Here is a 27,905-nt window from a genome sequence, read left to right on the forward strand (position 1 = left end):
GGAAGCCTGGAGGGGACTGAACGGGTTGAGTGTAATTCGGGTGGGACACGGAGGAAGCGTTTTCCTCAAACCGGGGAGTCGGCGGCTTCTACTTGGACGGTAAATATTGGAGCTGCAGCTGCGAATACCGAGAGTCAAACCTACAGGAATCCAGGCGACAGAGAATTCGGAAAATATATCTTTGGGACAATATCAGCCGGTCCAGGAGCCTGCAGACACCATGTAGCTGGCTGAATCCAGGGAGGCATTAAAGCAATATATGTGTGGGGGGACAGCCGAGCATTGCTTCCATTATCTGTACAGCAGTGCTATAACTGCACACTGTCATACTGACACACTACCCATAGGCAATGTATACAGAGCACTGCTGATCACATCTGATCTATCCATATAAAATGTTCATGCATAGGCTGCTATAGATAAAAGTCATCGCTATGTGATACCAATGGGACATTTTCATAGATTTACACTACCATGGCAGACAGATCTATAGAGAATTTCTTCTGATATCTATAGAAATAGGTTGTGATCTGTTTACGCTTCCATCGTTTTACAAAGGCGATGAGTTTCTAAGCAGCACAAGTGAATTTTTCCTTGTAGCTTGTCTCATGTTGGGAGGGACTCGGTGTTGAAATTTACTTTGGAAAACAAAGCAAAGTGACATCAGTGTTTGCATTCTCAGCATTCAGGAGCTCCAATTAAAGGACGTGGACACAACGGTTATTGCTTCCCAGTAAGGATTATCTTCCAAGGAGCATAGAACCAACCATCACCAAATCCTCCACATATCACCCACATCGGGCTGTTCTAGGGATTGAAACGGTTGTGGCAGTGGAATCTGGGATACTTTATAGAGATTCAAATTTTGGGCTGAAGCTGGTGACTGTCACTTAGAAATTCTTCTCTCCATTACGCTGCCATATCTTCAGTTTAACATATCGCCTGATTCCAGTTTATGGCTTTCATGATGATGAAAAAGAAGAAATTTAAGTTTCGGGTGGATTTTGAGTTGGATGAACTTTCTTCTGTTCCTTTTGTGAATGGCATTTTATTCTGTAAAATCCGGCTTCTGGATGGTGGCAGCTTCAGTGTGGAATCAAGCAGGTGAGATGATATGTCAGTGGGTTATGTGCTAACATCTGTGATAAGATAACCTCTGCACCTGTATGTTTCTGATGCACTTCTCTGTCTCATGAATGCAGCCATCAACCAAGCAGCCAATCTCAGCCAGGACTCCTTGGAACCCTTGGGTTTCTCCATTGGTGACTGGGGGTTCCTTGAGTTTTAGCTGGTTGATCTCCCATGTGGAGACCTCGTAGTTTCTTGGCTATGTAGGAGAGACTTTAATCTCTAAAACGGAAAGGCCTTACCACTGACCAGCAGGGCAAGCTGTATTATTTGACATTGATTATATGACAGTTTATATTTATAATGCTTTTCCCGGACCCAATAAAACAGCCATTCTCAACCAGGACTCCAAAGAACCCTTGGGTTTCTTCAGCAGTTGCTAGGGGTTCATTGAGTTTTGCCTGGTTGAGCCCCAATGTGATGGGGACATCCTAATTTTCTTGGTCAGTGTGGTGTAGGAGTTTTTCATCTTTAGGAGGAAAAGGTCTTCCCATTGACCAAAAATCCAAGGAGTATTTTTGAACTCATAGTTTTAGTAGAGGTTCCCCAAGATCTGAAAATTCATGGTTTCCTCCAGGGTAACAAGGTTGAGAAAGGCTGAATTTAGGTGTTACATAAAAAGATCTTGAAACAAATCAAATCTTGATTCAAAAAAGTACTCCAACTTGAAGCTATGTAAAGGTTGCACCTCACTGAGTTTGGTGCCAAAGAGAGACAATGTCAAACCTCAGTTCCAGTGTATTTTCTGGATGGGATATTTCCTGCATGGAGTTGATACATGAAACCTGATATTTCAAGAGACGTCTGGTATGCTTAGTCGCCTACAATCTCTGCAATAACTCTTTGCTCTTCTTTCCTTGTTCTCTTATTTTGAAGTTTGTTTTTTTCACTCCTGTTGTATTACCCATAATGTAAAATGAATGATGAGATAAGTTTGTAAAGGCTTCTACAGATATGCTGCCTTGAATATTTAAATTCAGGGGATCTTATTACTGCAATTCTCTGAAAAAAATAAAATGTTAAATCCGCACTAAAAGAACGCGGTAAGTGGCTATGTCTAATACCTTCCTTTATGGTGGGCTGTGTGATAAATCTGATGCAACTCTTATGCAACTCTTATGCACATCTTAGGCCACCTCCGCTATCCGACAATTCCAGGAGTGCTAAATTCTTCCAACGTATGATATGATTATCCCCACTCATTTATGTCATATTATGAACAACGTGAACATTAGGGTTAGTGGGGACAGCACATAGTAAAGTGGGGCACTTATTTATCAGCACCCCCAAAATTTTTGGAAAGCGGTGGTGACCTAGCTGTACAAGACATGTAAATAAAACACACAAGACCAGAAAAGTAAGTACTCAGCATATTTTTTACAGGGTTCTGCTGATCTGAACTTTTTCCAGTTAGAGACAGGGTTGCTATATAGAAACTGCATTTGCTGATCCCAGAAATCTATGTAAGTCATTGTGAAATTTGGTTTCCAGAAATACTTGCATGCTTTTGTATATACAGAGTTTGAGTATTTTGTGTAATAATTGATTTTATATGAAACTTTGAATTTAAAGCTCTATTTGTTCTCTTTAAGGCTGGGTCTACATAGACGTTTTTATGCGTGTAAACGTTCCTGCTGCATTTATATGCATTCTTACTAGCGTCTATGCCGCGTTTTCCTGCATTTTTAACGTGTTTACATTTCAAGTGCTTATAAACGTGGGAAAACAGCCCAATTGAAATCAATGGAAGCGTTTACCTGCGTTTTTCACGTTAACCCCGCATTTGAATTTTTTTAAACATTGCAAGGAGCGTTCTAGATTAATGTGCCTCAAGAAAACGTCCTGGTGTAGATTAGCCTATTGGAATGCACAGGAATTTCAAACGTGGGCTTTTAAAGCCTCAGGTTAAACGTTTGCTAAACAGTCTGTGTAGATTAAGCCTAAGAATCGGATTAATCATCTATAAAACATGTGAAGAGGTGTTTCAAACTCTCCTAGATACTGAGCATTTTAAATATTGAGAGACAGCAGTGAATGTTTGTCTATAGGGATTGTTCATCAGGCAAAATATAGATCCTTAAGCTACTTACACACTTCAAATGGTTCTCGCCCGATAATCGGCGCAGGGCCGATATCGGATAAGAATCTGAAGTGTGTACAGCACGTGTCGTTCATCATCCGAACGACCGTCTTGGCGGATCCACGTACGCTGAACAACGAACGATCGTAATGCAAGGCAAGGGGGAGAGCACGCAGCGGGGTGCCGCTCCGTCGTTCTCCCCCTCCCCTCTGCATAGAACAGAACGGTGCTGTATGTACAGCATCGTTCATTCATCATGCAGTGCAGTCATTGGAAAGGATCCTGAAAGATCCTTTTCAACCGCTATAATTGGAAGTGTGTACGGGGCTTTAGAGAAGGTGTATATCTGTGATATGTATTGATCCATGTATGTAAAATAAGCACGCAACAATGTTTGGGCAATGTTTTTATACATTATTTGTACATCAAAAACTGCTCAACGTTCTCCCCAGCCCCTTTTTGACAGGCGCACCACCCAGCTCTTTTAAGTAGCCACCGGGCTGTCATTAGGCATATAGGCAGCCTGCTGGCCCTGTATAGGAGAGCTTTACTTTGTATAATTTTTATTTAAATTACTCCACCAGCAGAACTGACAAGCTGCTGCTTTTACGTTTGCCTTTGTCTTTTACATGGAGCTATCATCATGCAGACTGTGGGGTGACAGAGCTACAGTTCAAACCATTAATCTGCTGCCCACCAGAGAGCCCAAGTATACTAAAATGTATGCTGCATAGGGCTTAGCTCACAGTTTTTGCCATGTTTTGTAGGAGCTATATGCAAGGGTGGTTTGCTACCCCATCAGTTCAATTGTTTGTTGGTTTCAATGGAAAAAAAATATACTGCTTTACTTTTGTCTTAAAAATCCTAGCTGATACTACCTGTTACCAGTCCTGGGTGCCTGATTGTTGGAGCAATAAGTGCCACCTAGGAGCAATAAGTGCCACTTTAGTTTTTTGTCGTTGGAATGGATCTTTCACAATCCTTTCCAACTTCAAAAGCCTGAAAGATGCATGAACGAGTGCTGTACATACAGTACCATTCTGGAGAGAGGAGGGGGGAGAACGAGGGAGCGGCATCCTGCTGCGCTCTCTCCCCTTCACTTTCATTATGGTTGTTCGTAGATCTGCCAGAACGGATCCATGAACGATGTCAGATGAGCGCTGTACACGCGTCAGATTTTCGTCCAATACCTGCCCTGAGGCGATTATTGGATGAGAATCATCTGACGTGTGTATGTAGCCTTACTTATTGCACTACTACTGATTACACTATTACACTACTACAAGTGATTACACACGTTACAAAACATGGAACACTAGGAAGTTGGGTCACATTACACAGACGCGGGACAGTCAGTGAATTAGAAATGGAACAAAGTATAGGGAACGGTAGAAAGATGACACAGTTGTAGGGTTACTGGACCCCTATGGCATAAACAAGGGGGAACACTACATTTTTCATGTCTTGCCTGGCCACTGGGCAAAAAAAAACGTAGATACATGCACAATCCTAACACACCTATTTTTATATATCTGTGTGCAGTTAGGTAGAGGGTGTGTGGGATCCATGTTGGAGTGAACAATGGTTCCTTTTATTTACTAGCATTCACTTTGCCAATGAAACAGCCTCTGTATACTGTATTAGTAAATCAATCCATGCTAGCCAGTTGGTTGTTTTAGGGGGGATCACAGAAATGATGTTACCATTTCATCCCCATTACAGCCCACCAAGACATAGAGAATAACATTTACAAACAAATAACTACATTAATGAAAAAAGGACAGTAGTTAAACTCTTTCTAAAAAAGCTGGATCCTGACTGTTTTGAAGGTTCAGGCAGTATTATTTTGTGTCCAAAAATCACCCCTTGACCTTTTTGTAGTACTCAAGGTCCTACTATAAATTGAAATGTTTTATTTAATAAGAGGATATGAAGAGCAATTATTTTTGTCCTTTGACCCTGATTAGAGCCACTAAAGAAACACTAAGACATCTGAGTATAAAATAAATAGAGTGGAGTTAATGCAGGTAGATTTACAATCTGGAATAAAGAGCCTTTAGTCATGGAGAGATAAAGATGTCATCTTTACAAGTATAAATCTAGGACAGGCGCACAGCACAAAAAAGCCATCTGATTCTAATAATCTAAGGTTGTGATTCATGTGTCCTGGCAAAGTCTATGTATGGGTAATTTTTGATTACCCAATGCTGCTTTATGAACAAAAACATCTGAAAATTTGTCCTGGAGAAATGATCACATTTTAAAAAGAAATGCCATATACTGAATTCTGTACACAGTGTGGATCACTGGTAAACTCAAGCATAGAACAAACCGTATTTGCAGGTATCCTAAAAATGACTTTTCTGGTCATTGAATTAGACTACTGAGATCTGGTAGTGGGTAATCTGTAGCGTTACTTGTCCACCCTCGCTGACCTCCTCCTATGAGTTCTTGCCATCTGACTGCCATACTTATCCACTGACTTCAGTAATAAATCATGTTTTATAAATGCAGCTAAGTGGAACTAAAAGTTTCAAACTATATATACTACATAAAAAACTATATATCAGGGAAGTATAGGTTGATTAGCACAATGGTTTTCATTCTGGCAAAAAAAAAAATCTGTATAAAAGCAAAAACATTCCTTAAAACAAGGCCTCTGAAATTATGTTTAACTAGTATCCTAGAATATGGTGATTCTTCCTTCTTCCACCTAAATTGCCCGTGCCAAAGTTTGCTTCCCCCAAGTCTTCTGAAACTTGCAGTCACTTGGTATCCTCCACAAGGACACGGATCTCCTTCACCGATGGGTGTAATATAAAGGAACAAACCCCCAGAATTTCCTGTATGGTGATTGGTTTCTTGGTTTACATGGAAACATACACATCTAAAGGGTGCAGGGGATGCATTCTTTAATAGTACAAAAGAAAGAGAAAGATGGGGTTATGAGCTAGTTCCCAGAATTCTCAATACCCAGGGAAATGGATTCCAACACATCCTTTACATTGATAGAGAAGATGGGACACAGTTATTTGCATGTTTTTGCTGAATTATTATAAACAATTCTGAATTGCTGCTTATTAGAGTTTTCATGAGGCTTTATTTTATTTATTTATTAATTTATTTATTTTACAATGCTGAACTCCAGGTAGACATAAAAGACACCATAATCTGTAGTGTTACTTGATGTTGTCTACCCTCACTGTCCTCCTCCTATGAGTTTTTGCTGTCTGGCTGCCAAGCTTATCCACTGGCTTCCATACTGAATCATGGTTTAAAAATGCAGCTTGTTAATGAGTCATTCCTGCAAAGTCCATTACTAGCTTCTACAAATGTAAAAACAAAACAACTGGATTTATGTAGCTACATTATTACTACTTAGAGGAAATGGCTTGGAGAAAAAGCATGAGAATCAAGAAAGTCAAGTCAGAACTTCTAATCTGCATTACTGAGGTAATACTGGAGCCAGTGAATGAGCATTATGGTCAGGTTACTTGTATACATAAAAGGGCAGATTTACATACATCTCCTCTACAGGTTCCTTAGTAACAATTATCTGCTCTTTTTATACATTTCTTACTTTTCAGTAATCTATTTGGTGCCTACACAGACCTCTGGTGTACCAGGGTTGGGGTTTGGTGTAAATGGCTCACACTAATGATTTTACTGCCACTTTTTTGGCCACTTGGCTACAGATTCCCCTCACCTGACTGAAAATCATTTTTGGGGAGAAAACTGGTTATAGTGAACATCTAGAAGTGTTCAGTGTGCCTAAGTAATTTATCCTGAAAAAATTTCAGAGCACTTCCTGATTTGTGTATCTGGCCTCTCATACTGCTATAGCTGTATATCTGTAGTAGGGGATCTAAGGCGTTGCTGCTCCTGATTACTAGTCCCATAAGATCTGGTAATGTCATGTCACTTCCATACTGTCTACTGTTCACCTTGCTGGAGGCTCTAACTCAAGGAAGCAAACCCCTGCCTCTACCATGACGGCCTTCTCCACACAAAAAGGGTGCAGATAAAGAAATTAAAAGTTAGGCTATGTACACACCTGTAATAATTGTCGTTGGAAAGGATCTTTCATGATCCCTTCCAACGACTGACAACTGCATGATGCATGAATGAGTGCCGTATATACAGCACCGTTCTGCTCTATGGAGAGAGGAGGGGGAAAACGACGGAGCGGCATCACGCTCTCTCCCCCTTCACTTCCATTACCATCGTTTGTCGTACTTGGGTGCCAGAAGTAGCCATTCAGTACTGTAGGTCATATCCTGTTGAGAAAGTGCTGTACACATGAATTAAAAAAGGGATATTTTACCTACTGTCAAGTTATCTGTCAGGATGAGTTTTTCTGGTTTACTTAGTAATTAGAGGCTTATCTTGTTTTCTGTACAAAGAGAGAGACTTATCCAGTCTAAAGCTACGTACACACTTCCAATTATTATCGTTGGAAAACGAACGACGAACGATCCTGCACGATATGTACGAACGATCGTATAGCACCGATCCGGCACATAGCGATAACGACACGATCGTTCGTAGATATTGTACACAATATACAAACGATAGATCGTTTGAGCGATAGAGGAACTATGTGCACGACAGGAAAGTGAACGAACGTTCGTTCATTACGCATGCTCAGATCATGGACGATCAACAAACGACCGTACACACGAACGATGTTCAAGGATCGTCGTCCAATCCGATCTGCCGGTCCGGTCGTTCGTTTCCAACGACTTTCCTCGTTCGTCGGCGTCGTTGGTTACTTTTTTACGAACGATTTTTTGCCCAATCGATCGTTCGTCGTTCGTTTTGAACGATAAAAATTGGAAGTGTGTACGCACCTTAAGAAAGCAGGTCATTTTACCCATTTTAGGTATGTATGTTTTTAGAAGAAATAAAGATTTAGCAAATCTATTGGAGCAGAGGGCAAGTTTTTACTTTAAATCTGATTTAAGTCTGATTTTATAGGTATAGGGAATTATCAAGTGTTATAGCATCCACCAAGAAGTAAGCTGGGTGAGCGGATCTTTTTATTGCAGCAAACATTACTGGGCAACCAGAATAAATCAGAACAACACAGAAGGTTGCTAGGAACAAAGTATTGTGGTAAAAAGAATACATTGGTGTTAGGAGATATGTGCTAGGAAAAAAAAAAAGGAAAAAAGGGGTTTTCTTTGTGACTCACACAGGCAAGTGATGAGTCAGTATAAAAGAAGTGTTATGTGCTCCGTATCGGCCTACTGTTGGTGACTTCTGTTTGTATATATTACTAGGGGTAACCTGAACTGTCACAACCACAACCAGTGCACACACTCTAGTCTTAGGGCATCAAGTCACACATTCTACTTCCTCCTGGATGTTTCAGTCATGAGTATAGATCACAAGCAGATTTCATGAATCAGTTTGACGTTAGCAAGATTCTCAAACCTAAACTGGCTTCATGTTTAAAACTGCCAAGCAAAATTTCATTTGTAGAATGGTAGCTACTATCAGACAACGGATGTACCGCAAGCAAAATTAGTGTCTGACTTTCCAGTTTCAATCTTTTAGCTGAAATTATTTTTATCCATACTCAAGCTGATCTCCAGCCCCACGGGGGTTTATTGCTATTATTATCACATATTTACATTGGGAGATTTTCTCATAATGTCAAGGCAGAAAATGCCCAACAAGTGACACCTGGGCTGTATGTGGTTCGTCAGCACCTAGTGTATAGTTCTAGTGGGCACTTTGCAAAGTGTAGGAGTTCCTGGCACTACCAACTCCCTGTATTTCAACATCCAGCACAGAAATTAAGTGTTAGGTGTTGTCTGTGACTGCTTGGTAGTATTAGTAAAGCCATGCCTGGATAGAGAGGAGAGCAAAGTGGAAAAGGGGAGGGGTAAAAAAAGATTGCTGCTGCTGACCTTTAATGAGGGATGGAGTTAATTAACACTACTGCTAAGATCTAGTGTGGGGTGGGGGGTAAAAATGTTCTAGCAGTGAGTTTACAATCTAGTGCTTTTAAGGGAGTTGTAATAGTTCTGCCACAAAGCACTACAGGTGGAGGGTTAAATAGCACTACCAGTGAACAAAAGGGCACTGTTCTGACACTGACAACAGTGCCTAGAGGGGGGGAGGGGGGGTCATTGCTAGTGTTTTTTGGGTCTTATTATTGTGGCCATTGGCACCAATACTGTGCCCTGACACCAATGCTCTGTGTTATTTGTTTATGGAAGCTGTCACTGAACATTGCAGTTTGTTATTGCTTATTAAACACATAGAGTAGTAATAGCAAAGTGTGGTGATTAGTACACCATATCAGCCCTTTATTACTAATCACAGCTTTTTCCCAGCTGGCAACACAGAGAAGAAATATTGCAGCCATAGATGGGGTTATAACCCCACAGCTGCCTCTCCAAAGTGGATCAGCCATTAAATTAACAGTGACAGGTTATATGAAGCTGTATGGTGCAGGAGAGCCAGACCTATGTAAGTAAATTCATATTTTGAGTAAATGAAATGCCACACATTTGCCATAATTAATAAAATATGTCTCCTGGGCCCTCTCATGCAGCCTTCAGACAAGGCAAAAGGTTGCATGAGACTCACAAGTCTTAGTTATTATTGATGATTGTAAGAGCCAATGGGGACTGACAATACCAATATTTTAATTGTAAACAATGCATGCATTTTTAGCGTAGTACATTGAGTCCTTTTTCATTTTGGGTGCTGGAAGTTATTACATGCTTCAGAGAGTTTGTTGGTTTTGGTAAACTTTCAGTGAATAAAAGAATCACAAAGCTGAAACCAAGAAGCAAGGCTTGTATTTATAATAGTTAAATATCATCACATGTATACTTATAACTATGTAAAAGATAAAAAGTTATCTGCAAGATAGGATTCTTACTTGTTACATCTCGCTTAGGTGCAAATAAACTGTTTATGCTTACACAGTGGTCTGACTTTTATTTATTTTTCTATTTAGGGAGGTTGTCCAAGCCAACAGTGTCCATTGGAGGAAGAAGTTCTCCTTTATGTGCAAGATGAGTGCGAGTGCTGCCTCAGGGATCTTGGATCCATGTATCTGCAGGGTGTCTGTCCGAAAGGTAAGACTGCTTTTACTTTTCTCTAAATCACGCCGGTACCTGCAAAGGATTTGTGGAAGCAAATGGCTGATATCCATCCATCTATTCCCAGTCATACAAGAGAGATACAAGCTCCTACCACAAAAAACTATTTGCTAGGTGAACGGTGATATTTAACTTCACCTGGCTTCCTCTGCCTTTGTGTTCCCAATCTATTGAGGAGATGTATTGCAAGGAACCTGGGTGGTGGAGTAGGCTGTGGTCCCTCATATACTGGTCCTCTGTCTTTTGCTTCTAGCTGCAGCTGCTTCTAAATCCCATTCTCTGTGGTTGCCAGAGGAGCTCTGACCTCCTTAAATGATGATCATAACGGTCAGAATTTGATTTTCAGCTATGAACAGCATCTCAGCTACTCTTTTTCTGCATTCCTATTGCCTACTCTGGTTAAAGTGGGAACCAAAAACAGATAAAGTAGTATTAGAATTCATGTATGTTGATGGAAACCTCATGTATGAGCACTACTTCTTACATGTTTGCATCTTTACCTCTGTTTCAGGAGCTGAAAGGTGGGAAGGCCTATGCTAAGGTGAATATTTATAGACTGGCTGATGTGCATATTTTATTTCAAATTGATTGTCTTTTGAAACCTTTACTACTTCCTACCACTACATATCTCCCCACCTATTGTGTGTTACTTCCTCCACCTTCCAGATTGTAAGCTCTTCAGGGCAGAGTCCTCTCCTCCTGTGTCACTGTCTGTATTAGTCTGTCATTTGCAACCACTATTTAATGTACAGCGCTGCGTAATATGTTTGCGCCATATGAATCCTGTTTAATAGTTATAATATCGCTGTGTGCGTAAAGCAATCTGCAGGCAAAGCTTCAGAAACATGGATTTTAAAAACTTTGTTACATGAAACTGTATATATGAATCTTTTCAACAAAAACGTCACAATCACTGTTTTTATCCTAATAATATATTGTTCACAGTGCTTGTGCTACATCTGTTAAGCAGCTGTGTTTGGGGAAAAGATTTCCTCCCTTTTGCCAGTCTGTGGGAGCCTTAAGTTAATTTATAGAACAGTTCTTTTCTTCTGTATAATATTACTGACCTTTTGTAGTTACATTTTTTTGTTTTTTTGTTACCTGGTATTTGTTGTTGGTAGTATTTGTTCTAGTCAAAAAGAAATAGATTTGGAATGCTATTTAAAGCTCAGCTCCAGCCAAAAAAGGTTCATGGTAAAGTTGAACAGATTGGGAAACCAAAGAGCCCCTGTTAGGTTCTTAGAGCAGTCGGTAGGGGATACATACTGAAAGGGATTCCTGTAGGGGACACATACTGAAGCAAAACACATTTTCACTAAAATGAGGAAGGGTTAGAGTCCATGTAAGGGTTTTTTTTCCTGTGACATTTCCTTACTAGATTTATGCAAAGAAATAAAGATTTGACAGAAATTTTTTTTGTGACTATTTCTGACAGTTATCTCTGTAATGTGTTTATCTCTTTGTGGTTTAAGCTTGGTTTTGCAGATCTCAACCTTGCAGAGTTTGCTGGATCTGGAAATACAATCCGTCGATGTCTCCTAGAGGGATATGACACAAAGAACACCCGGCAGGATAATTCTATTCTAAAGGTAGATCTTGTTCTCACGGAGCATTACAGATGTATGAGATGTAATATTAGAAAATTGTAATGTTGTAATGTAAGATTGAGATTGAAAGTGTAATAAATATTAGGGCTAAGATGGAAACATCCTTCTGATACAACTGGAAATGTGAAAAAATATATATACCCATAGTCTATGTTAAGAGTACCACTGCCTGACATTACACATACATATCTCCCCTTACTTTGACATAAAAGGGTTTATTGAATAACTTGCCATCTGGCATTCAGTGAAACATTCTCTGGTAAAGAATCTTCCAGGTCCACGTGTTTCAGTAACTGATTTACAACCAGGGAATGTTTCAGCAAACGGCAGGATCACTGCTTTATAAAAAAAAAAAAAAAAAAAGACCCCAAAGTGTTAAATTGCATTACTTTAGTGGTTACCAAGAAAAATACTGAATAAGTTAATAGAAGAGGCTGTTCAACCATCTATGTGCTGCCATGGGGGTTACATAGAAGTAAGATTACTGGTAGGTGTAACCTCCACCCCTTTGTGGTACTTCATTCAGTAACTGGTGGTGTGCAATATGCTCAGTAGGGCACAATTGTTTTTCTCAGTGCCAATTTTAGTATTTGCTTTGGTATGAAAAAGATGAACACTGAATATCAAAGGCTTATCCTTTGTGTATTGTAGTCGAATGCTGTAGCATTGGGCTTGAAAACATGACATCATTTCTGAAAGGGTAATCACAGAGTATTTGATGAGAGCATTGGTGAATTATTAAATCTGCTTCTTCCTGGCTAATGCACTTAGAGCTGTGGGATGTGAACACATCTTATGTCAGCCTCATTTTTCATTGCCATTTTATGTCATACACAACCCAGAGGGCTCTGCTAAAAAAATTGTTATTCCTAAAAGCTCTTTGCCGAGAGAGAATACAGCACTTTTCCATTGTTTCATTAATGTCTTCTCATTATATTTTCCTAAAAAATAACAGGATGCAAGCACAAACTTTTTCATGTGATAATTGCAGCCGCTGTAATAGGAATTTATGTTTGGATCCAGCTCTTATGTTTGGTTTGACATTGTTACCTTATCTCCCTTGGCACAAGCCAGTGTCCTTTGTTTTAAGCAAATTTAATCAACATAGCTTCTTGCAGAGGGCTTAAAGGGGCTTATGTGATAAGGCCATGCAGAGTGCAGTGATGTAACCCATAGAAAACAGATTTACCTTTCATAAGTTCAGAGGTGTCTGAATAATAGGCAACTATAGTTGCTCCTATATTAACAGAAACTTGTAGAGGAGGAAATGTGTAAGTTGTTTTGATGACTGTCTGCTAAAAATACTTAATTTGTTTTGCATCGTATTTAGATTAGCGACTTAAAGTAATGAAGTTAGTGAATTAGTATGACATCAAGAGAATAGAATTTTAGAAGGAAAGGTCAGCTTATATAAGTTAATACATTTTCCTTATAACCCCACACAAAGCTAAAAACTTCAATAAATGGATGGAAGTGAGATGAATTGTGCACTGAATTTGATATTTTTACACTGTAGTAGTGAGATGTTTAGGATGTTGTTATTTTACACCCTTGATTTTCCAGAAGGATATAAAATACTGAAAATACAAACCAGGGATAGAGATACCCCCTTTGTAACAGTTGTGGAAGATGGGTGAGGTTGGAGATTTACGACACATACAAAGGGTCTTTTCCAGTTTTTACTAGTTTTGCTCAAACTAAACGGGGAATTTTCATTTCGTCATTACAATCTGTTTTTCAGAACTAAAGCGTTAATTGGGTTTTGTATACCACATTATTGGATTTTTATGGCATCTCAAAACATACAAAACTAACATGAAAAAGTGCAAGTACTTACATGTTAAAAACAGGAATATGAAGATACAAAATGTCACAAAAACAAGAGCATTAATATCATAACAAACTCTAAGAGGTCCACTAACAATGCTGTAATTATGCAATCATATCAAGAATGACATTATTGTAGACCAGGGGTCAGCAAACATTTTGGACTACTAGGCCATTTCATGAGGTCAAGAAGGCACACTAGGCTAGAAGAAACAAGGTGTCCAAGGAAAAGGTTTTTCCAACCGTGACTGCAAGCGAGCAGCCTCAGTCTTCCACTCATCCGCTGTGTAGTCTCCGTACGAGTGCGCGTGCTTGGCATCGAAATGCACCTTGAGATTCAACTGCTTAAAAGTGCTGTTGCTGTCATTGCACACTAAACACAGGGCTTCATTGCCACATTGGACGAAGAATGATTTGTCAGCCCATTCAGGGTTGAAGACACAACATTCGAGGTCAACCTTCTGGAGACTGGTAGCTGCGCGTTGCTTCTACTCTTTAGGCATAGTAATTGCGGTTACTGTGTGGGAACTCGATAATATTGATGATATCGTGGGAACTAGTGATAACTCGACAATTCAATTAGCCCGCATCCAACAATAAATAACTAGGGGAACGTTAGCCCGGACTGGAATACTGTCTAGGCCGTATTCGGCCTAAAGGCCGGAGTTTGCCTACCTCTGTTGTAGGGGAATGTTTCCCATCCAAATAGACAATAACAATGCTAAATATACATAAAGTAAACCAATGGAGCAGGCAACAAGAAAAAAAGTCAGCCACACAGCGGGGACATTTGTGGTGAAGTCTGTCACTGCTAAGGAAGTGATATAGGACCTAATACCATCATATATTCCACAATTGTCAGTCTAGATGTTTTATCTATTTATTATCAAACAGATTGAAATGGAAGGCAGATGCCTTTATTTCCAACCAAGAATAGAATTGAAAGGTGAAATCACTAATTAAGGGTTCCGTTGATTGACACTGGGAACAGAACTGGATACATAAGAGATGGAACAGGGTCTTCTTAAACCTTTGGAGATTGTACCTTCTCTTTATTTTTCATCAAACTAAATGTTTTTTTTATATAAGTATGTTTTAATTATCTGTTATCTTTCTGAAGGTTGGAATCACCATGCAGCTCATGTCTGGTGACCCCTGCTTCAAAACGTGAGTTCATTTTCTTTTCAGTATGTACATTTAATATTTGTGGTTAATGTCACTATTACCTTTTAGTTCATGTTAATTCATCTACTTCAGACTGATGATTTTTTTTATTTATGGTTCATTATCCACTCTGTCCTACTTTTAACAATGCCTGTATGCAGCAGCTGTATTTTTGATCTTCTTAACCTCAGAAACCCTTTTAAATAACTTTAACATCTTCAGGGAACCCCTTCTATAATTACTGTACACAGCTCACAGCATATTTTTGTGGTGGTCAGTAGCATCATCTTTACCAATGACCAAAAAGATTAAAGGTGTCGGTTAAATTGACATGAGAGTCACAAATTGTTCTGTGCTTTGTTCTCAAGGAATCCCCTAGCAACCTCTGGAGAAAACCTGTTTGAGAATCCCTGGTAAATCAGGTGCATAGAGAAGGATTGATATAAAAGTCATTGTAGACGTAGTAGACTTGCGTCATGGCTGTGATTGGTACAAAACTGTATTGTTTATAATAAGATTTTGATAATATAAAATGTTTTACACTTAGGATTCCTATATTGCACAAAGTGCGGGGCGCAGCAGGGAAAAGTAGTTAGCTTTCTGTAATGTATTCTGATTGTATCTTGTCTTTTTCTCTCAACAAACTTATGACTTCTTTCCTTGTCACTGTGTATATATTTTAAGGGGGGTTGCGAAATTGTTAAACTGGAGCACCCTAGATAGCTCTATGTTAGAAAATATTGGTGGTAATGTTACACCATGTGTCAATGTCATGGTTATCTGCTCTGCAACATTTATCATAATCTGTTTGCTTCCAGGCCGCCTTCCACCGCCACTTCAATTGCAGTTTCTGGAGATTCAGACTCATTGCAGGAGGATCGGAAAGGGCGAGAGACTGTGAAACTGCACCTGGGAGTTGCTGGTAGGAAATCTAAACTAGGAAACTATAAATCTTAAAAAATATATATTTTAATTGAGAAATTCACATTTATTTTTCATTCTCAAGATCTTTCGTCAAAGAGTGCTTCCGTCCCTGATGAACTGGGTGCATGTGGACATTCCAGGACCTCAAGCTATGCTAGTCAGCAGTCCAAAGCATCAGGTAAAATGATATTTGGTATTGGAGCTAAGAGGATAGAGACATCTATTTTTCACAACTACCAAATGATAAATAAGAAATGCTATTTTAAAATTGTAAGCCAGAACAGACTCCATGCTGCAATAACAAAAATACATTTTGGCTGAAATATAAACTGGAATATTCTCATCATCTAAGTTATAATTTAGTATTTGTTTCATTTATAGGTTATAGATTGTCATGTATAGATTATAGTAGTACCCCATCATAAAACATCTTTGTGTTATATTTACTTGTAAAAAGGACCATGCATCATAATGCACGTCAAAAATAAAGTCTGCAATATCCAATTCAAATGCATGAACTTTGGTTGTTGCTGATTGGTCTGCACATACTATGTTGAGTAAATTCTGGAACTTCTATATTAGATCCAATCACATGGATAGAACTTACCTTGTGATCTTTTCTCCAATTCCCTGGCATTGCATTTATTAACAGATTACACTGGTTGGAGAAGCATTTGTAACAGCCACCTCTGGAACCATAACAATATAGGGTCTCCTATAAAAAAAAAAATCACACTTTTGGAACATAATGCTCTATAGGCCGCCATATGAACTCCTCTGCACATTAGTAAAAGAAAAGTTACACCTCAAAGGCAGACTTAGTACACTCTACCCAAACTGCCCACAGTTATATATTTATTACTGGAGACTAATACCTCCAAGAGAGATGCTACTTGGCCCTGTGCAATGTATTATGTTTTCCATAGTACTATGTTTTCCATGTATTCTGCAGTTTTCTTTCAAATGACAGCAAAAATAACTTGCTTAACATAGAACACTGGAATGTGAAGAATGATGATTTTGTGGGAGGGTATCATGTGAATTTCCGAAATCCACTCCTGGTTGCACAACTTTAAGTTAACATTGTACAAGGTCCTTTATTTTAAATTCCACAGCCTGGCATTAACTTGTTATTTGTATATAGGGAGTAGCTAATATTTGCACTTTCTTTATCACTTGTCTAGTACCGCGCCCTGACAACTTGCTTTTCCTATATATCTGCCTTCTAAATCAATGAACAGTTATATTACAGGGCCATGAACAATGGCAGTATTGTTATGTCATGTTATTAGAATAATGTACTAAAGGTTATGCGATGCTGCTAGAGTGATATAGCATTACCATTGTGTTGTTATATTACTTATATGATACAGTGTTACCAGAGGCTATGGTGCCATCCCATAAAATCAGTACCTTGCCTTACCCTGAAAGGAATTGAGAAGCCTGTATAATGCAGGGGGTGGAATAGTAAATGCCATTTGGCCTGCAAGGGTTAAAACCTGTGGATTGCAGTGGGTTCTGTTCTCTTGGAAATCTCCCCTGCACCATTCAAGTCACTGTATACAGTATTGTTTGCAAAGGCTTTTTGATCAGGATAAAGCTGTTCAGCTCTTCCTGCATTTCCAGTAACACCCAACTTTACATAATATTTTGACTAGTACAGTGAGTGCAGATCTGCAAAATAAACATTCTTCTTTGAACCTTTCTCTATTCAGGAGTCACTGGTTGTCTGCATCGCTGTTTTACATGCTTAGCGCTGCATATGCCCTCGCTGCTGCGTTTTTGCCCATTACCATTATTTGATTCCTATATATAGAATTTAATATAAATGTGCTGTGGTTTTAAAATAAAAACAAGTGTGACATTTTCTGTTTTACATTTTTTGCTACACGTTTCTGCAGGATCCTGCCTATGTAAAAACAGTTTTCTAATAATGTAAATTATTATGAGTTTTACATATATGTATGTCCATACATAAGCAGATTGGTACAGCTGACATTTCAACCTCTCAGCTGTTGGCTATGGAGTCCACATTTGATTTGGGCACCAAACTCAATGACCAAATCTCTAGAAATAAGATCCAACCTAACTGCAAAATCCCCATAATGTGTGGGGGACTGTAAAGCTGTTCTTCTGTACAATATCAACTATCCATTTATTATTCATATAGATATGACTCAATTACTAGTAGAAAACTTGTAATGCAGTCTATGTATGCAGGTATGCATGGTATTTAGGCAGGTCCCTGGAAGAACTGGATTTGTGTTACAAGCAGAGAGGTGAGTATGTAGGGCAGCAGATCGTCATTTGCATTGAGGTATTAGATTTTAAAGACAAAAGATGTGTTTAAACAACTGCATTGGTATGTAAGGAGCTGTAAGACATGTTTTCATATAGGTGGACTTGTAAAGCTGTTGTACTTTTAAAATTCATTAAACTCATTGCAATTCATTAACCTCAATTGAGTTTAAGAAATCAAGTCACCTTGGTTTACAATAAAATAGTCCCAGGTAAAGCAGAAAAAAAAAGAATGGAAGATATGAAATGTGATCTCTGTATAATCAATTCTTGTCAAATCAAAGTGAGAATTATAGTTTTGGGAGTTTTGGGAATAATGTTCAATCAGCAAGTCAGCCATCAAAACCTATTGCAAATTTTTAATAAAATGGTACCTTACCCTTGTATGAATTTCAGGGTCTATACTGTGATATGACCTAAATTTCATAGAGATTTTGACACTAGTGGTATTTTCAAACATCTGTGGTTGGAATGTCTAAAAAAAATCAAACAGTTCTGAATGTAAACATAACCATGTAACCATATAATCTAAAAGGAAAAAAAGTTTACTATTTTTCTTCGCAGCTACCAAAAAACTCACAGTAGCTTGAAGCCCAAAAACTCCATTTGATGAATTCCATTCTAAAAAATCCACTGTATATACAACAAGAAGTAACCAGCAATACAATGTGACCATCTGCCTACATTACACAGTAATGACCTCTGGATAACCTTTTAGTCTCTTTTCACATTATAATGATTTGTACCCACCTAGAATTGGATAACAAATAGAATAGTAGGCATACCTCCCTATTCACCCTCCCCCAGCCATCCCAATTTCTTCCTACTGCCAGCTGCCCTCTCCCGTTTACCTTTTTTTATTGGTTTTTTTTTTGTTTTTTCTACTTGGCCTTCCTAATTTTACTAACGAAACCCACCCTCTACTAGAAGAACATTCATCGTAGTCATTACAAACCTTTTCATCATTATTGTCAAATGTGACCTTGTTAAAACTTGTTTATATCACCTCCTCATATGGTCATACTTGTTTGTACATTATTATTAATAAACAGGATTTATAAGGCGCCAACATATTACACAGTGCTGTACATTAAATAAGGGTTGCAAATGAGAGACCGATACAAACAGTGACACAGGAGGAGGAGAGGACCCTGCCCCAAAGAGCTTACAATCTAGGAGGCCTACATAATAGGAGTCTGTAGTACAAATGCTATTATTTCAACTGGCAATGTTACTAAATGAAACTGCCATTCCTCATTTTTATGATATTTTTTTTAGCAATAGCCACAGCATTATTAAAACCTATATTGTATAACACAGGCTACTACACCACCAGCGGAGACATTACTATCTTAGATGTATGTTCAATTCCTTAGACTTTTGTTAACCATACAATATATGTACTTGTTTATGTCACACACTATGAAAAATTAATATTGTACTTGCAGTGTGCTAGGGATGTTGTAAGTTAGTATGCTGGAGTCTCATTATTATTATTATTAATATTGAAAAAGAATTGTCACTGCAATGTTCTAAAATATGTAGTATGCATTTGGTTTTGCACTGCCACTGACAGAGAAGTAAAAGAAAAAAAAGAAGAAAAAAATAACAGATGTTGACAACTTTGGCCTGGTTAGATATATTTAAATCATCCCAGTACTGATTTTATCACTAGAGGAGGAAATTACTAAAAATACTGCACAGTTTATATTGAGTTTCTGTCAGATTATTGATTTGGTTCTTCCAAGTCTCCCCATATAACTGACTTCTCCTATAAACTCCCTGTGCTCATTCAATACACTATATCCTAACAGGAGTGTTACATTATACATCACTATATTAATCTTATTGATTCAAGTCACCCTTGTCCCATTTTCTGACTTTTTCTTTTTGTGGTTTTTTATTTAGCAGAATTATATTTTTGTTTTCTCCTGATGATGATTACTACATGACAATAAAGATAAAGTAGTTGTCCCTTTTTTAGTTTTGGTCACCAGCGGTATATCTGTTCATCTCATTATTGTTACTGCTTCTAGATTTCAGAAAAGATATTGCTAAGGCCGTGGAAGCTATTCTCTTAGTGATTAAGGTGAACCTGTCTTCATTTTAAAATACCAATCATTCACTGAAATTTTTTTTTTTTTTTTTTTTTTTTAGCAGGTGAGGTTTTAAAATGTAACACAATCTGTGGTGTATTTTAGAATGTGTGTTCTGTGTTGATAAAATAAAAATGGTGATGTGTAGTTCATGTGATTGGTTTTCTTCTGCAGGATACAGCACAGGGCACTCCCGATCCTCCAGTTTCTCGGAGTTAAGCCATCGGAGGAACACATCTGTGGGAAGTACATCTACCGGGATTGGAAGTATTCCAGAGCCTGAGGATGAAGGCACCAAAGTTGTTGCATTCAGCCCAGAAATTACAGAGGAAGGCTCATCCTCTGAAAAACTAAACAGGTATTAGGACTCTAACTCTAGAAGTAATGTGTAGGAATGAAGCCCTGTACTCTTTCCAGTTGTAGAACAGTTCATGCATTGGAGGCTAGATTTGTCGTCATGCCTCTTGTTATCAATGGCGCCCGATCCCACACCCACTTATATTATTACATTGGGAAAAATCAATTCTTGTATGCCCCATTGAGGATCAATGTTGTGTTTTGTGTGAGTTAGGGTGGAGTCGGTTTAGGTGTTGTGTATGTCAAGGCTTATGCATGTTCCAGAGAAAACAGGTTCTTTGTGTTCCAGTGATTACCCAATGATATAAGCAAACTGACATCTCTGACTAATTACTATGTTCTTCAATATTGAACTAAGGATTACAAATTCAGTCATAATTGTAATGTAATAATGGTGTTGTATAAATATGCAGTGCTTCCCCCTATAATATGTCTTGTAAAAGTTTAGCTAAAGTCTAGAATCACTAATAGTTATTTCTTATGGCTGAGTATCTAATATACCATAAAGAGTTCCTGGCCAATCCAAAATACTACCTTGAAAAACCTGAAGGGTAAGTAAGAGATTTGTATATGAGGAACAGAAGGGGTGTTGTCACCAGTCCAAATTTTCTGAAAATATTACACATCATGACCTCAAAGATCTCAAAATACCTATGATATAGACACATTGTCAACTGTTTCAAAAAGGTTTAAGAATCCAAAGTATATATTGCAATGCAAACAATCCTGTATGTTATTTTTCTACAGTGTACAGGACCCAGCCCGAGCTGTCTTGTACTGGAAAGAATAGAAAGAAGAGAAAATAGTTGCACTGTATGCTTACGATCACAGACAGGCATGCAAAGTATTCGATATTTACCTTTCATAATAATATAACAAAATCTATGAAACCATCAGAATGTGATGAGTACAGACACATGAAATATTTTTTTTTGCATGGTAGAATTGTAGACTATTGTTTGATACACAGGGCTTTGGCAAATGAAATGTATTCCAGTTCGGGTTTACATCTTCTTTAACAATATCTTTATCACAGCAGCATAATTTTTATATATTTTCCTATAGGATCCCAGTCAAACAAGACTCCGTTGAGTCGCAGTTGAAACGAGTGGATGCCACCCGTGTCGATGCTGACGATGTAGTGGAGACAATCCTCCAAAGCCAAGACTTCACTCTTGACTCAAGTGCTGAAGGTAAATGGCTTAACCTGACCTAAAGAATGTGAATGTGCGAACACAAATAGAGGTCATTCTGCTGGCCTCTGCTATGATAATTGAAACACTTCTGCTTTGGGTTCATGGTTAGAAAATGTCTGCATATAGTTTGTGTCCTAAAACCATTACCCATTGGCCAGGCTATGGACAGGGATGCAGTTACATTTTCCTTACATGCGTTAACTGACTTTGAAAACAAGCCTGCACTGATCTCTGTAGCTGCAGGTACCATGGAGCTATTCATTTTTAAAATGATAACATGGCAACTTAGAACCCTTACCTTCCCTCACAGATCAATCTTGTTCTTTATTTTTATTAGATTTGGAAGGTTGTCATCATTGCTAGGCAGGTAGAGAGGGAGCTGAGAGACCTAAATGATTTGAAGTGTTGTGCTGTGAAGTTTTAGGATGATTTGCTCCACATTTCCTGTAGTTACAAAGGAGATCAGTATGGGTTGTTTAAAACCGTACTTACTGCTTCATAAGAATCTAAATATTTGAAAGGCCATAGTCTACAAAGGCTACAGGTTCACTTTAAGATGATCATCAGTCCTTGTTCATTATTAAATTTTGTATTTGACATCTTAGGTCCAACTGGTTTTCCCCTTCTCTCCGCAGTCTGTTAACATTTTCCTGACAAAATGCTCTCCACTATTGTAACAAATAATATATTTTCATTCTTTAAAGTCCAGCAGCCAACATTTTGCAAGGCTGCTGATTCCCACACCTGGCTTTTGTTAACAGCTCCTGGTCCCACTGATTACCAGGAACCATCTGAGTGACTCCTGTTCAACACACAGTGTTTACTGCCAACTACACATTTGGACTCCAGATGAACACTGCCACCTTGTGGGTTCTCTGGGCATTGCAGTACCATCTAATAAATACTGTAAATGTCAGGTACAATTACACTAAAAAAAAACAAAAATTAGGTATGCAAATTGGTGATAGGATTGTATTAACACATGCTGACGCTACTAAATTCGGTTTGGGCATCTAGACATTAATGACTGCTAGTCCAGAAAGGTTAATACAATTTATTGCAGTTAGCAAAATGCTACTTTTTATAGCAGTATATGAGAATATTTATGTAAGGTTTCTTTATAACTGTGATTTCTTTTTTGATGATATTTAAAACGTGTTTTTGCATTTATAGAGGAAGGTCTGAGACTGTTTGTTGGTCCTGGCGGGAGCACTGCCCTCGGCAGTCATCATCTGCCAAATAGGTATGTAGAACATAAAGAGTTTCTATAGTATAACAGTGATTTTATTGTGTAATATCCAAGCTGACAATAGTCACAACCTTTTTCTTAGTTGGAGGCCTCTAAGTTATGGCTGTACTGCAGCCATACCACTGCTTTTGGTTTCGGGGAGGAGCAGCAAAGAAAATTATTGGAATATAAGGGTTTAAAGTAAACGTTTTTGCTTTGCCTTGAATGAACAACACAGTATGGGTTTTTATGTTTCTGTAAGCTTCGGATTGTCCACCGGCATGTTAGAAATTAAAGCTTTTCACTAGACTCTTCTCTTACAAAACCAATAAATGACACGCGTTGCCTTCTCTTCCTTATATCAGGGTTGGTGCAGGAGCATATGAACAAGTCGTAATCAAACGCTGAGAGGCCTTCCAAGCTTATTGGTTCTGTGCAGATGATTCCTATAAACCCAGCCCAGATGGTTCAGTACTGTACAGACTTCTCGTGGAACAATTTGTTACTTGGATGTTAAATGAAGAATGCTGTCCTGAAGAAGTTTGTGGATTTCTTTTTTTAACTCATCTATAAATGTGGACATTACAAACAAATGTACAATGTATGAGGTCTAAAGGACACAGGTCAGCACAAGTCATTTTGTGCAATACAGCTTTCAGTGTTTGTCGAAAAATCACCCGTGATGTCAGCTTGTTTCTTATCCCACCTGACTCACCGCAATTCTGTGTTATGTTACATAAAGGAACAATTGCGGCATTTGTATGCGCTCTGATTTAGAGATTGACAACCCATACGTTGTTTAGTTGTAAGTTGGATTTGAGCTTCACAAGTGCAGGGAGTTCTTGAAGCATGAGCACTATTAGTACAATTATAACTTTTGTTCATTGCAGCCCTGACTGGTATATTCTACTGGCTCATAAGAAGACCTGACAATCTCTTTCTGTGTCTAATGTAGGTAGGACTAAAATAATCAGTACAATAGGCTGGTAAATATTGCTTAGTATTTAGAATTCTTAGATTACACAGAACTAGGTTAACCTATAAACACCTTTATGCCTTTCTGTGATTACTGGGGAAAACCATTTGCATGCTGAAAACAGTAACAGCTGCTAAGTTTCATTAATGCACAATGCTCATAAAAATGTGGAATATTGGCCCTGTATCTGAGAGGTGGCTGCTTTTACGTCACAGGCTTTATTTTTTAGAGTGCAGTTATTTTTTTCCCAGTATGGCTTCCTAATAGAAAACATTCAGGATTAATTTAGTAAATATTTTCATAATGGCAATAAACTTAGTTAAAAACAAAAAAGGAACAGAGCCCAAAACACAGAGTAACCAGTAAATGCTGTCCAGTGATTGGTTGCTGAGACTTGTCCATCCTAACGATTTTAGTGCCATGTTGTTAAAAAAAAGCCTTAAGTGTTTGGTAATGCACTGACAGAACCATATATCACATAAGTATATGGGTGTGAAATTGTTGGCATTGGGTGACCAACCCTGCGTGCTTCCTGACAAGTTTTGGCTGGGTGAAATGTCACCGCAATAATTTAAATGTTATAATACATGTAGTCATATGATACCCCAGCTACTACTGCTTAGGATTTCATTAGACACGTGGCTAAATCCTTGAGATCTTGTATACAGCTTTCATTCTGGGTCCTGAACTCATTCATGTGGCCCTACTTGGCTTTTCTTGAGCAGCTTACTTCTTCTTAGAGAACCTTCTTTTGGCTTTTTAAGAGTTACTTAACTGGAAGTATCAAGTAAAGCTCAGTTGAGAGCTTACAGTAAAATGCCACTGTCTTCCTCCACTTGTGCCAGTAACAATATATTAGGGGAACAAGTACAGGGTTTCCAGAATGCACAGCGTAGGGGACGGGAGTAATCTTACACTACACATAGGAACAAATGTTGCAGAATGCAGCCGGTCTGAATTCATTGTTCACTCTTTTGAATCTGAAAAGTGATTGGTGCACATTGCACATTATTTTGCTTTAGGCACTATTTATCCAGGTAGCATAGCATTCTAGGTTGGGAGAAGGAGGATGCATTGAAAAATATTTTATCTAATTACTTCTCTGCTTCTGATCTGCATATTCAACACATTTACACCTGGCGGGGGTCTGAGCAGGTCCAGAACTACGTTTGCAGGTTTTGAATAATAGTTGCAGTAAATGAATTAGGAAACAGCAGATATTATTCCCGTCAGCCTTTTAATAGTCTGGCAGGGCAAAACTAATAATCAGCTTCAGGGAACTGCTGTCCAAAAGCTAGAGCTGATCATGGACGTTTCCCTAAAACAACAAAAAGTGTGTGCATGAGGCTTTAGTTGTCAGCCATATAGACGACAGTAAAGTCTGTGCGGAAGCAGGACACTAAGGAATACCAGGAGGTTTTATCTAAAATAGTTTAGGCCCATTGGATCAGGATCCCAGGTATTGTTCTACTTCTTCTAGCTATTTTAGAGAGTTTTGCTTCCAACCAGATAAATTGCATTTTCCCTGACAGCATTGCATGGTTTGTTTTTAAATGTCCTGTACAATTCTGTTTCTTTAATTTTCTTATGTTTACAATTTAAGTCTTTACCAATATGTTATTTTTTTTAGGATAATTATAAAGTAGATTTTTAGCATATTGTGTTTAGGATGAAGAATATTAAACCATTTCTTTAATTTTGAATATACTACATGGTCAATGAATATAGTATACTTGTATAAGAAAACAAACAGTGGAGCATTAATGACTTTATACAGAGTTGTGACTTATTTGGGAAAGTAAACCAACATTTCATTTATGGTGCATTTTTGTCCTGAGTTTGTAAAGTGATATTTTTATACAGTTTCTGATTTTGTTATTAACATGATTTTTTTCTGGGCTTTTTAAATGTGTAAATGAAATAAGCATGCTGTAAACCTAGTCTAGTATAGACAATTCTATAGTAGCCTTAGGAGAAAAAATGCTCTTCTATTGTTTTTATACAAATCTGTTATTTGAAAGCTATTTTTATTATTGCTGATGATCATCCATTGAAATAGAGATTTGTTATTCAGCTTCCATAGTTTCAGGCAGGTCAACCATTTTGCTTTAGCATCGGAAAGCTTTCGTGGAGGGCTTAGAAAATCAGCAGTAAAGAAGATTGGGTCCTAGGTCACCTGACAGCACTTTTATAGGAGTAGCTGTTGTGGATACAGACTGGAAAGGGATAGCACTCCCCACCTGATAGCATTTGGGACAGTTCAGGGAATGACTTTGCAGGTACATTGGGGCCATATCTGGTCTGGATTATGTGCTGCGTTAGGTTTTATCTGTAGTCTCTAGTCTGAAGAGTAGAACTTTTTTTTAAAAGTGTAGTTACATCTTTATTATAGATTGCTTTGACCCAGTCCCTACTTTTGTTCCTATACTTACTTGTCCCCAATCTATCGATATTTTACACAAAGCTGCATGACAAAAAATATGTGCTGGTGAGGGTGCTGTGAGTTCTCTGCTAAGTCAGATGGAGAACATACAGCAAATGTAGAACATTTTACTTGACCTGGTTTGAACCTAGGACCTTAATGCTGCAAGGCAAAAGTACTGGCAACGGAGCAGTCCCAGTATTTCCTTTGTTGGAATATAGCAAAATATTTGCCTCTGTTGTTAGTAATCTGCAATATTTAGTATTGTATGTAAAGTCCAAATCAAGCATAAACAATTTTTATTGTAGTGACCATTGGAAAGATCCTCTCTCACTTTCCTGTGAGCCTGTGTGTGGTGTAATTCTCTGCTCCCCATCCATCGTCTGGAGTTCTAAGTTACAATAGTAAAGTTCCACTGGGGCCAGCCATTAAAAGACATGGAAGTGGGACGGGGGTCTGCAACTCCAATCATTGCTCTCTTGTAGGGCAACACCTACCGCTGGTATGCAGTACTTTTGGGTGCGCTGTGGTTCCCCCACCACATTATTATGACATGGAAGGGTTGCCTTAACTATTTATAGCTAAAAAAAATAGTGTTTAGCGAACTAAAGTCAGAGCAATTTAAAACTATACTTTTAATTTGTTGATCTCTGTAATTCCCTTAAACCAAAGTGTCTGACCATTTATACAAAATTCAGCAGCAGGCCTCTGTTGAACACTTCTGCAAAGTTAAAGCTGTGTTTCTCTATTCGGCATAAGCTTTCCTTTCAGGTTTTTACAAATATCTGCAGTGTAACATAAACCTCTTTTTTCAACCTGTATCTCTGAGCATGCTGACATGAACTGACCCACTGCTGGCAATGGGTTCTACTTGTGTTTTTATTTTTTTGCATGGGAAAACAATAGTTAGCATTGTCCCAACCCTCCACATAGATTGTTGACACTTCAGTGGGAGAAATTGGGTTCTCATTCGTACTCTGCAGTTTAAATGTTTAGTGGTGAGAGAAGTCCCTGTTTTGAGGGCTGCATTAGGTGGGTGGACCTGGGGCCACATTTGGATAAACCAATCTTTAATATCTTCTCCTTTACTTGTATTGGTCATTTACATGTCAGTGTTTTTGTTATTTACTTCTACATGTGAGCTCTACCATGTGAATGCAAATAAAGTCTTATCCACACTGTTGTAAGTGTTGTCAATGTGTAGTGATCAGTCTAGCGAGTTCTGTAACTTTATACTGCTTGCTCATTGACTATGTAGCATTCAGAATATTATAGCACAGCTAGAACTAGCATAAGTTAATAGGAATATCATTATATGTGTAATGATGCTATGAAAAAAAATATGATTTGAAAATATTAGTAAAGAATGACAAAGTGAATAATTTTCTCAATTTTAAATGTTTGTGTTGAAAATCTGACCTTCCTTGTCTGTCAGTCTAGGACTTAGTTTCCACATTGCTATTAGGACCCAACTTTCTTTA

At 38.2% G+C, this 27,905-nt stretch overlaps 1 protein-coding gene across 1 annotated transcript; it reads left to right on the forward strand.

The window, feature by feature from the left end:
• On the forward strand, positions 1-27,607 carry EEIG2 (EEIG family member 2). The gene is made up of 11 exons (XM_072420037.1): positions 1-1,104; positions 10,185-10,305; positions 10,841-10,870; positions 11,802-11,918; positions 14,884-14,930; positions 15,746-15,849; positions 15,934-16,029; positions 20,420-20,603; positions 21,668-21,795; positions 22,972-23,041; positions 23,392-27,607. The coding sequence occupies exons 1-11, from the start codon at positions 956-958 to the stop codon at positions 23,432-23,434; spliced, it is 1,089 nt and encodes a 362-aa protein (XP_072276138.1). The 5' UTR covers positions 1-955; the 3' UTR covers positions 23,435-27,607.
• Positions 27,608-27,905: the final 298 nt, after the last annotated feature.

Source organism: Pyxicephalus adspersus, chromosome 8, assembly GCF_032062135.1.
Source record: "Pyxicephalus adspersus chromosome 8, UCB_Pads_2.0, whole genome shotgun sequence".
Lineage (NCBI taxonomy): Eukaryota > Metazoa > Chordata > Amphibia > Anura > Pyxicephalidae > Pyxicephalus > Pyxicephalus adspersus.

What these genes read in the sequence shown, in the direction of transcription:
- EEIG2 (XM_072420037.1), top strand. Translation starts at nt 956, where the DNA reads ATGGCTTTCATGATGATGAAAAAGAAGAAATTTAAGTTTCGGGTGGAT. An exon ending in TCCTCTGAAAAACTAAACAG is followed by an intron (nt 20,604 to 21,667) that starts GTATTAGGACTC and finishes ATTTTCCTATAG; the next exon opens with GATCCCAGTCAAACAAGACT. An exon ending in TCTTGACTCAAGTGCTGAAG is followed by an intron (nt 21,796 to 22,971) that starts GTAAATGGCTTA and finishes TTGCATTTATAG; the next exon opens with AGGAAGGTCTGAGACTGTTT.